The 11,178-nt window shown below is 38.4% G+C and overlaps 2 protein-coding genes across 2 annotated transcripts; one reads left to right on the forward strand and one right to left on the reverse strand.

The window, feature by feature from the left end:
• Positions 1-3,910: 3,910 nt before the first annotated feature.
• gch2 (GTP cyclohydrolase 2) lies at positions 3,911-8,355 on the forward strand. Its single transcript, XM_079657182.1, has 6 exons — positions 3,911-4,420; positions 4,889-4,998; positions 5,157-5,212; positions 5,832-5,863; positions 5,983-6,067; positions 6,261-8,355. Exons 1-6 carry the CDS (start codon positions 4,135-4,137, stop codon positions 6,388-6,390), a joined length of 699 nt encoding a protein of 232 aa, XP_079513308.1. The 5' UTR covers positions 3,911-4,134; the 3' UTR covers positions 6,391-8,355.
• cript (cysteine-rich PDZ-binding protein) lies at positions 8,023-10,847 on the reverse strand. The gene is made up of 5 exons (XM_079657185.1): positions 10,692-10,847; positions 10,423-10,488; positions 9,810-9,864; positions 9,532-9,635; positions 8,023-8,500 (listed from the first exon to the last, which is right to left on the reverse strand). Exons 1-5 carry the CDS (start codon positions 10,705-10,707, stop codon positions 8,436-8,438), a joined length of 306 nt encoding a protein of 101 aa, XP_079513311.1. The 5' UTR covers positions 10,708-10,847; the 3' UTR covers positions 8,023-8,435.
• Positions 10,848-11,178: the final 331 nt, after the last annotated feature.

The following is an 11,178-nucleotide window of genomic DNA, read 5'->3' on the forward strand; positions in this document are numbered from 1 at the left end:
CGGCCCGGCGCGAAGTTTAGCTGTGATATAATGAGCCTATACCACGGCCTGTCGTGAGCTATTGCTTAATTATATCCCACTGGTGAATTTATAAATGGCGGTTGCTTTTGGTGTTTTAATGAGACTATTACACGTCATCACTCCGAGCATTAGACGCCTTTAGCTTAGCGGTGGTGACTGGCTGCAATGTTTTTTTGCTAATACCTTCTATTTTACTGAAGCTTTGGCCCAAGGTGTTTTTAGTTTTAGTTAGAAAACAGTTGTCCCATATAAAAAAAAATCATCAACTTTAACGTTTTATAATGTATTAGGAGGAAGTATTCAATATTGTATTGAAGCTATAATTATAATAGTGGCGCTAAGGTACAAGTAGTGCTTATACATTTAAATGTTAGGTCATGTTATCATCACATTAGCTGTTGAATAGATTTATTCCCAAATACACTTTCTTTTTAGAGTGGGAATATTTCACAAATACTTCAAACTCAAATTTACAAATCTATTTACAGTGAGGTTTTTGTAATATAAGACATTGCTTTTCAACTTATTTGAAAAACATAGATGACTGACTCCAAACACTGAGCAGAAATCCAAATCTAATAATCTAAAATAATATTAAAAAATATAATTATTATTAAATATTCAATGTCTGGAACAAGCTGACTAATTTAGTAAAAAAGTACACTTTTTGTGAGCATTTAGAAGTGAAGGACTAAATTAGATGTTTGTCCAAACCTGACAGCATGACCAAAATATTCACTGTAACTCTAAAAATATGAATGAATCCTATTTGACTAAGAACAATTTCTGATTAGGTGACCTATTTTGGAATGAAACAATTCAATTGATGAACTGTAAACCTCCATAGTAAGTACACACGACAGGCAGGAGGATGGCAGCTCTGAGCCATCATGGACATTAAGGAGCTCAGGGCAAGGCAGTGGGAAGTAGGGTTGCTGAGGGTGCTGCAGCACCCCCAGGTGGATGACAGGGGATCTGCACTTCTACAAGATATAATACTAATATAATACCAAAAAAATGAATTTTCAGCCTTGATCTAACAACATTCATAATTAAGTAAAGATAACACCCTTTTCACCCCGGTTACATTTTCCATTTGCCCTGTACGATGGGCGCTGTAGTGATGAAAGTGGGGGATGTTGGCTTCAGGCGCCCGCAGCTCACAGCCAAAGTGAGAGAGATAGAGAGAGGGGGTGCACCGGTACCGGCGGGGATTGTTGTTAGCTTCGGTTTCACTAACGGATATAAGAAGCTGTTTCTACAATAATGTGGAGGGAGAGTTCTGTCCTGTCAGACTGAGAGGCTCAGTGAGGTAAAGGACTCTGAGGGTTTAGATAGTTCACTTTAGTCTAAATTATCTCAGTGAGTCTCAAACGTATTGATCACAATTATGTAAACAAATATTTCCAAGGCACACCTTTATAATTATTAGGATAAATAAAAACAGGTTTGAAATCATTCCAATGTATAGCCTACTATAGGACAGTAAACCAAAAATATCGTTTAAAACTGGAGAGATTTAAAAATATGCATAAATAAATGTTAACTGGTAAAATAAGATATGAATGAACAACAAAAATAAAATAAGTTACATTTATTTGTTATTGGCTATGGTAGGTTATTGAAAATGTTCACATACTTATTTGATTAATAAAATGCAAACCGATCTTTTTCATATGGGTGTTTAGAGTTGTACCCCCTAGATCAGTCTCTAGTAATTGGGCACTCAAAGTGCACCAGATTGAAGCATTTTACTTTAAAATGTTAAAAATATCTTCCCGGGGGGGCAGCCCCGGACCCCCCTAGAGGATGTGAAGTCCACCCCCCAATTAAAACATGTTATAATACTAAATACATTTGAAGCCTTTTTATATATAAGCTGTCCACCATGTCAATATTTTTCTCTTTTCATAGTGTATTGGTCTTTTGTAGAGGTCTTTCATTGCCAGCTAAAATCTTGCCTATAGGGCAGCACATTGGTCAGAACCAGACCTGGTGTCATCCCCACAGCACCCCCCATTTGAAACATGTTCCCACGGCTATGGCTCAGGGTGTCATGAGGTCAGCAGCACAATTGCTCTTTTTGGCTGTGAGAACCGATTCTCCCCTGTTAATAGCAGCAGCACGCCGTCATTGACAATTTGTTTCAGATGTAATGAGCCACTGTTTCATCCTCCTCCATCCTGCCTTTTCTTACAATAACTTTTTAACCACCCTATATTGTCCATATATCACTCATTCTAGAGCTTTGTTCTGGGCTGAAATATCCATTGGATACCCTTATACAGTATCTTCATGGTCGCATAGGATACATCTTAATGACCTTAGTGATCCCCTGACTTTTTATGGGGAGCATATCTATGTACTGAAGGTCCTATGTCCCTCTGCTGACTATCCTCTTAATATGACACATTTCAAATAGTCTTATGTTCTCAGTGAATCTTTTCCCGAAGGTCAATCATATCGGTTTATATTAGGCTACATGGGGGGGATTTCCTCACATTTTTCAGGAAGACATTTTTGAGACATTAGACATTCATATCTCAACCGAGGTTGAATTGATTTTTACCATTCAAACTGCATTTGACACATCCAACTCCCTTAACTCTCTTGTGTTTGAACTGGGAAGATAGCCCTAACCAATCTCTTACATTAATGGTCCTGGGAACATGGGTATATCCATATTTCATCCATGTCATGCTAAGGAAAAGAGGTCATTTGTATCCCTTGCAGGGCTTTCCATATTATCCCAAATTGTTTAAACACACATAACTCCTTTAAATTAAATGTTTTAAATGGCAATGGAAATGCCATCCTGATATTCATCACAATGTGGAATAACACTTAGCACACCTTGTTTCATGTTACTTGAAGGTCTCACAATGAGATTTGACATGATAGTTCAACTGATGAACCTATCAGCAAAACTGAATAAGCCTCATGAATGAGCAGCAACATTTCTTCAACTATAGTGTGTTTGATAGCGTAAAAGTTATTGCGCAGCAATATGTTTTGTTTCGAGAATGTGCACTCTGCACAGACACCACAGACTTCCTGTCAACTTGTTCATAGGGTCCTCATAGATGAACAGTAGTCATGTGTGCTTTGGTAAAGCATCAGTGTGTATTATATTGAATGAAGATAATGTTTTGAACATTCAAAATTCAAATGTTTTATTATCCATTCACTATTGAGTTAATTTATGAATCAAAAGACTCTTCTGGCTTTTCCAAAATAATGATTGCCTTCCTTTTTTTTACCTGGAACATCTTTGGGTTTTGAACCATTGGTCTAACAAAACAAGACATTTGTGACCTAAGGTTCTGAGAAATTGTGATTGATTGACGATATAAACGTAAAAAATCTTGATTGATAATGGAAAGTTAGCTACACATTATAAGACCATACAAATATTGAATCTCTATCATCATGCAAATAGCATGCAAATCAGTAGGCTACTTACTGTAAGAATAAGTAGTAGTAGTAGTAGTAGTAGTAGTACTATAAGAATATAGTCTTTTTTTAAATGTTCAGACAATACTGATCAATGATTTGTTTTTATTCATGTCTAATATACCTGAATTTTGCTTTTTATTTATTGATTGTATATCATTTCATATACGGAGTATTGCACACACAGCTGTAAACTAAGCTTTTTCTAGGTTAAATTGAAAATAAACAAAATTAGCATAACTGTAAATAAATAATGCCTGAGCTCCACGTGAAGTCATGAGCGTGCAGTCAGAAAGAGGTCTGTCTAATTTCCAGTAAAGAAAGCTAATGAGAACAAATGATGATTTGTCAAGTAATGAACACAAGTCAGCTACATGCCCTATGGGTTTCAAGAGGGGGAGGGGGGTCTCTGTGATGACATTCAACCTGCTGACGAAACTAATGTTATGACGTAGGCGGCACCTTGACGAACGATGCACACGAGGCACCCGGTTTGGGCTTTATAAACACGGTGAGCGCCGGGAACAGGACTATCTCTCCAGACCTGCACGGTATCTCAACTCCAGGACTATCTCTCCAGACCTGCACGGTATCTCAACTCCAGGACTCTTCTCCGCTCTCTGTTTCCAGAGTTAAACACACCAAATAAACAACTCCAACATGAACGGCCACTGCAACGTAAAGGTCAACGACACCGTGGAGGAGTTCCACTGCAACAACAGCGATCTCCTCATCGACAGCAGGAAGTCCGTCGTGCACCACAAGCACGAGACGTCCCGCAAAAAGGACGAGGACCAGTCCCGCTTACCTGCGCTCGAGGCCGCGTACACGAGCATCCTCCGGGAGCTGGGGGAGGACACGGACCGGCAGGGGCTGCTGCGCACGCCGCTGCGCGCCGCCAAGGCCATGCAGTTCCTCACCAAGGGCTACCACGAGACCATCGAAGGTGAGTCAACAGGTCCTTCTGTGGGGGGGGGGGGTCTCTTCTCTTGAGGATGCAGGGTGGTTTAATAACACAGTCACCAATGTAGTATGATCTTGTTTTTATCTTACTAATGATAAAAGTGCACTGCAAATACAACACCCTGCAAACTGAAATGCAGTTTTGTGGATTCCACCTGGAAAAAGCTGTAGTTTGTGATGGGAACATTTTCATTTGATTGCATTCAATTGTAGGCTAAACAGAGTAAGAGTTGTGCTCGTTAGTATATAAACACCTTATTTGATTTAGGGTTTAGGAGTTTTCTCTACAGCAGAAGATCCAATCTTACTGTCTAGTAATTCAAGTATATGATAATGCAGTATAGGCTTTTGAATACAATTGGACTACTGGTGGGAAAAACAAGATTTTCTAAAATGTTCTATGTGATATTTAAGTGGATATTCTTTAAAACCTGTGTGTTTGTGTCCCCAGACATCTTAAACAACGCCATATTTGACGAAGACCATGATGAGATGGTGATTGTGAAGAACATAGACGTGTTTTCACTGTGCGAACATCACCTGGTGCCATTTTTTGGAAAGGTAAGACAAAGCATGTGGAGTGTTAGTGGGTTAACAGCAAATATTGGATCATCATTACATTGGGTTTCTAAGCCATGTAAGGTCATTTGAATTGCTAATATTTGCCATCCTTTGATCTGATTATGTGACCCCTGCACTCACTGGCTATCTCTCTCTAGGTTCACATCGGGTACATTCCCAACAAAAAAGTGGTTGGACTGAGCAAGCTGGCAAGGTAACACACACACACACACACACACACACACACACACACACACACACACACACACACACACACACACACACACACACACACACACACACACACACACACACACACACACACACACACACACACACACACACACACACACACACACACACTGTATGTTTCTGGTGTTACTGCAGGCTGGCTGCGTTCTTCTGTTATTTCAGCGCATTGACCTGGAGGATTAAGTCTAAGCCCAGTAGCCATCATCCAGTCCCCTCATCAGACACAAGTCTGAACTCTATCCCCTCTCGAGCCATGAGAAAATCCCTTCAGACCTGTGGGAATCACCAGTTATTATCACAGCCTCTCTGTCGGTCACCTTCTTTCTCCCTTTCCTAAAATATCACACCATCTCTGAATATACAAACCCAGAATAACAGCAACAGTGTCGTTGGGTTTCTTAGAAAAGCTTGCAGTTGAGTCTTGCACTACAGATTCAGAGAGTTCCCTAGGGTGAATCATTCACAGATGTAGGTCTGTACAGTTAGACAGCCAGAGTAGAGGCTCCACTCTGTGTTTATCAAAAGATTCATCATTATTACGCCTGATCTGTAATCGCTGCTCTTCTTTTTACTTTCTGCAGGATTGTAGAGATCTTCAGTCGTAGGCTTCAAGGTAAGCTCCCAAAGAAATATGCAATATAATAGTATTTGCATTTAATTACAGCACTTTTCTTGTAGTTTACCGAATAATTTGAATGCATCATGATGTTTACATATATGTTATTGTTTCAGTTCAAGAGCGTCTTACCAAGCAGATTGCTGTGGGGATATCAGAGGCTCTGCAGCCAAAAGGTGTTGCTGTGGTTATTGAAGCATCGTAAGTGTACACACACACACACACACACACACACACACACACACACACACACACACACACACACACACACACACACACACACACACACACACACACACACACACACACACACACACACACACACACACACACACACACACACACACACACACACACACACACAAATCTGATTGTGACATGTGTGTGTTTGCAGGCACATGTGTATGGTCATGCGTGGTGTGCAGAAGATAAACAGCCGCACAGTGACGAGCACCATGTTGGGGGTTTACCTGGAGGACCCCAAAACCCGGGAAGAGTTCCTGACTCTTTCACGCAGCGCCTAACAGACGTCATTCACTCCCGGGCCTTTGTAACACACGGAAAGCTCTAGAGTATCTTTGGATTCTAATCTGACTTGTTTATTTTTATTTACAAACCACTAGCAGGAAACAAGCTGCGGTTTGATGCAGGGTCTCTCTGGAGCTCGCCTCTATACACTGACGCCTGATAGATTGCAGTCCTGCTGCAGAAATCCATCACTGTGAACACAATAGGAAATGTAAGACTCACATTCTTGGTGCCTTTGGTAGATATTTTAGTCTTACATGGAAATATTGTTATAAAGTATGAAACCTGAGGTGTTAAAATGTCAGAAATTAAGATGTTATCTGTTTTTCATTTGAAATATCATTGGTGCTTTAGCTGTTACTCTTACGCCCTTTCTTGCTTTATTATCATATTTAGAATGTCTTGATTTTAAACATCAAATGATTTATGTGTCATTTATTAATACATTTATCAAGTCTTTGTAATATATAACATTTATAAAGATACTAATTATTATATCTGCTGTCCAAAGTATAGAAGAAATGAAAAAAGAAAAAAAAAGATGACCAATGCTGCTTGTATTTGGAAGATTCATTGCTTTAATAAAATGAAGAAAACATTACTAAAGTTGTCAGCATTACTTTGTGTCGATAAGAGAGAGAGCTGTCCAAAAGGATGTAAGAGATGTAATGATTTAGTCAAATAACCTTTATTTACACTGATTGATTTTGGCTGAAAAAAAATATTTTTAAGGAAGGGAAACATTTTTGTAACAGCTTTTATTTGCCAAGCTTTGGAGAGAAGGTGGAACTTTTTTTGTGTATGATGGGAAAATAGTCAATACTGGCTTATTAGCACTAAGTACAGCTAAGGCTGATGGGAATGTGATTGGTTTTGCTGGTATTATAGACTAAGTCTACATCATTAGTGCACAAACATTAGATTCATTGTTTCCCAGTACCATTGACAGATACAGTATATAGTTCATGATGAATACTAAAAGTATTTAGTAAGGACTTGGAATACGGCCAGGTATACACATGATCTTTGCATCAGTATCACACACCCTACAAATGACATGAACATGTGGGGCTCTAAGGTTGGCTGGTTATTAACTGGATACTGTTGTAACTGAATGCACCACACCACAGAATAACAGGGGCAAAAGGTCAGTGATAAAACGAGACAAACCAAAATGATATATCCACTTGTAGTCGTTTTTTCTGTTAGAAAGGGTTATTCTGACTCATTTGCTACATGCCACCATGACCTACTCTGTATATTGCGTGTGTTAGCTGGAGACTGATGCTGTTTTTGTGCTGTGGCACAACAGCATAAATCAATAATGAAACATAAAAACAAGTGTGTGCGCATATGGTCAAAGGCCTGAGGCAGAGAAGGGCCTTTAAATATCAAAGGAGGAGCCTGTTGTCAGACAACCTGTGAACTTTAACCTTTATCTCTGACAGCAATGGAGAAGGGGGGGGGCTTATCTCATCTGACAACGGAGCATGCCGTTTCTTAATGTGATTATGGAAGAGTAAAGCAATTATTACAGGCATACAGGACAAATCTAGGCATGATGTGCGTAAGAGGCTAGCAGTGTACCCTTTATGCGTCAGGTAGAGGTATAAAATACTCCTTTCAAATGTACTTTATATTGAATGCTTTAATTCAATCAAAAATGCCACACATGATACATCACATACAGAAATCAACCTATGTTTTCAAGAAAATATATATAACGCCTGAGTTTAAAATATACAAAGAAACCTATAAGCCTCTAGTAACAGGTGATGACCGGTGGTTTATTTGGATACAAAGGTGCTTCCCTGTGTACGGCCACTGCAATAGTTCCAGTGGCATTATATGATATTTTGTAATAAGAGGGCAAAGCTAGCTCCAAATCTCTTTCTTTCACAAAAGGTGGGAAAAATAACATAAAAGAGTTATGGCCGTATGTTGAGCACGATATTGTGGAAGCTTACTCAAAAACATACACTTCCGTGTCATCCTCACATCTGTTATTCACTCGTCGTACTGTTATCTGTTCGGCACGCTGTCACACAGATGTCTGTCTGTAGTTTTTGGTGTCCAAAACTTTCTTTCCACACATTGCACAGATTCCTGGAGTGGCAAAAAAGGAAGCAAGCATAAGAAAAGCAATTCAAAATAAGAATTAATAAATGTATAGACAGAAAATAAAAGCAAGATCAGGAGAAGGGGCGGCACGTTGTGAATACATCATTGACATCAAATCAGTGTAGTTAGTTGTCATGTAGAACTTGTTAGCAGACACAGTACAGTATGTGCACCTGATCAATATCCATCCAAGATTCATTCTCATTTAGCTCTGATTTTGGTCATCACCAACTCCCGCAGGGATATCGTTTGCCTCTTTCGCTGCTTGTTGCTAAGATTGTCGATTTTACATATGGCAAAAATCATAATCTCGATTATTTGGGTCAATAATTGTAATTGCGATTATTAAATGTGATTATTCACTGACTTTGAAAACATCCATTTATTGGAGAGAAAAAATGTGAGCAGTATGTTTTTAACAGTTGATTACCCTGAATTTTAAGTATAATTCAACTGAAAACCCCCCAAAAAAAAATAAAAAAATATATATATATTATATAATAAAAAAATAATCGTTTTATTTCGATTACGTTGTTTTCGTAATCGTTGCAAGCCATAATCGTAATCGCGATTAAAATACGATTAATTGAGCAACCCTAATGGGCATGTAGTGTACAAGCTGTTAAGAATGAAGTCAACATGTTTACATTAAACAAACAAACCCCCCAGCTGTTTGAAAGGCACACACTACCTCTACCTGCCTAATCCCAAATACCCTGTTAGGTTGCAATTTGTGAACGTGTGTAGTGTTTTGGGAACCATCTGGTAACCTCTCTTTCAAGAAACAGTGTCCAAGTTATTCTAAATGATTCACGTACTTCTTTGTCAATCATGTATCTTGGAACTATTTCACACATAAAAAATAGTACCTGATCACAGGTGAGGTGTACGATCTACATTGCTTGATACATAAAGAGCTAAATATCAATCGTTATTCTCAAGAAAGAACCACTAGCCTTTTTCAGACAATGCATGTTATCTATTGAACATCTGTCAAGTGAGTGAGTTTATTTTACCTTTCTTGTACGCACAGCCCTGACAGTAGTGTGATCCATGCTGATGAACTGAGCTTCTGCAGATCCTGCAGGTAGCAAAACCCGTCTTGCTGTACGGGTCAAACCTAAGAGGGAGATGCATAACAGATACATAACTAGAGATGCACCGATATGTGATTGAGCCTAGATAGTGGCACTGGTTCAAGGCACAAATTAAATGTGTTCAATAAAACTGACGTTGTGTGGCTTATTGTAGATTTTAACATCAAAGTTTGATGGACTTTTTGCAAACTACTCACCTGGCTTTCTTGGAAGTAAGGATCTTGTTTTCATTGAGCTTTCGCCCACCGCCCTCTAAGTGAAAGAAGCAGAAGGACCCACATTTACATCTACATCTAAATAACGCTAAATAGAACTTAAAATCACAAATTCTAAATAACTTAAGTAAAACGAATAATAAAATATATATACATTAAAAAGAGAAGAAAAGAAAATGTTAATAACGTTGATCGGAATGAAAAAAAAAGTTCAAGTTTGTTTCTATAATAAAGTAGTTATTATCATAAGAGATCTGAAAGCAAACATTTATAAATTATAACATTTAGTAAAAATTAAAAACAAATCAAAGAAGGCACTACATGTATATATTATGGAAAGTCATAAAGCCAGCAAGATACAGCCTTAAAATACACTAGTAAGATGTAGTGGCTCTTTCTTGAAGGCTTTATTTTTAAATAAACGCCTTCACACTAAAGTATTGAGTAAGACAGTATTTAAAAATGCCCGCCTTGAATAAATGGTTCTACAATATTTAAAGCCTGTTTTTTGTTGTTATGAAGGAATATGTAGCTCAATATGTCGCTCAGTTAAGACACAAACAATAGTTCCCAAGAATCTGTGTCCTCAACTTACCTGTTGTATTCCGTGCTCCGTCCTTCCAGGTGTCAGGTGTGATCACTTTACCGAGCTTCGTCTCGCCTGTAATATTAAGAAAAAAACAATGTAAAGAAATAACTCTCTCAAGTGTAAGGGACAGTTAATCAATATAACGACGAAGAAATGCATCATAACAGTTAGCTAGCAGTCACATAGCATTAGATCTAGAAGAACCTCAAGCCTTCGCTTACGGCAAATATACAAGTTATTTGAGATTAAAAGCATCCGATATGGGTGATACGTACACTTGTCACAAACCATGTTTCCTTTATGTCTGTTTCAAGCAGATACTTATCGTCAAAGGTTGGGGGAAACCGAATAAAAGTGTTAACTCAGGTTTTGTTTGGCAAAAACATGTAAACTTCCGGTCGTTTCTACGTCTTTCCGTATATTCAACCTATTGATTGGTCAACACTGTGCCCATCTCACATATCATTAGCTGATACTCCCGTCCGTCACAGAGGGTCACTGCCCCCTTTCCGATTGTTAAGGTGGTGGTTTTCTTCAAAATAAGAGTCCACTAAAATAGGAAATTGCCCTTGAACGAATAACATCCATTGATTGATGCTAATGTATTGGATATTATCTCAAATGTAAAACCTAGAGAAGACTGTGCAACAATCTCCCATATATTCTACAGCCAATGTGTTCACCTGTAGATATATTTGACATATTATTATATAGCTAACAAACACTTGATTTCATTAGGAAATATACTTTTAATTGGCCCTT

Source organism: Notothenia rossii, assembly GCF_949606895.1.
Source record: "Notothenia rossii genome assembly, chromosome: 11".
NCBI classification, from domain to species: Eukaryota; Metazoa; Chordata; class Actinopteri; order Perciformes; family Nototheniidae; genus Notothenia; species Notothenia rossii.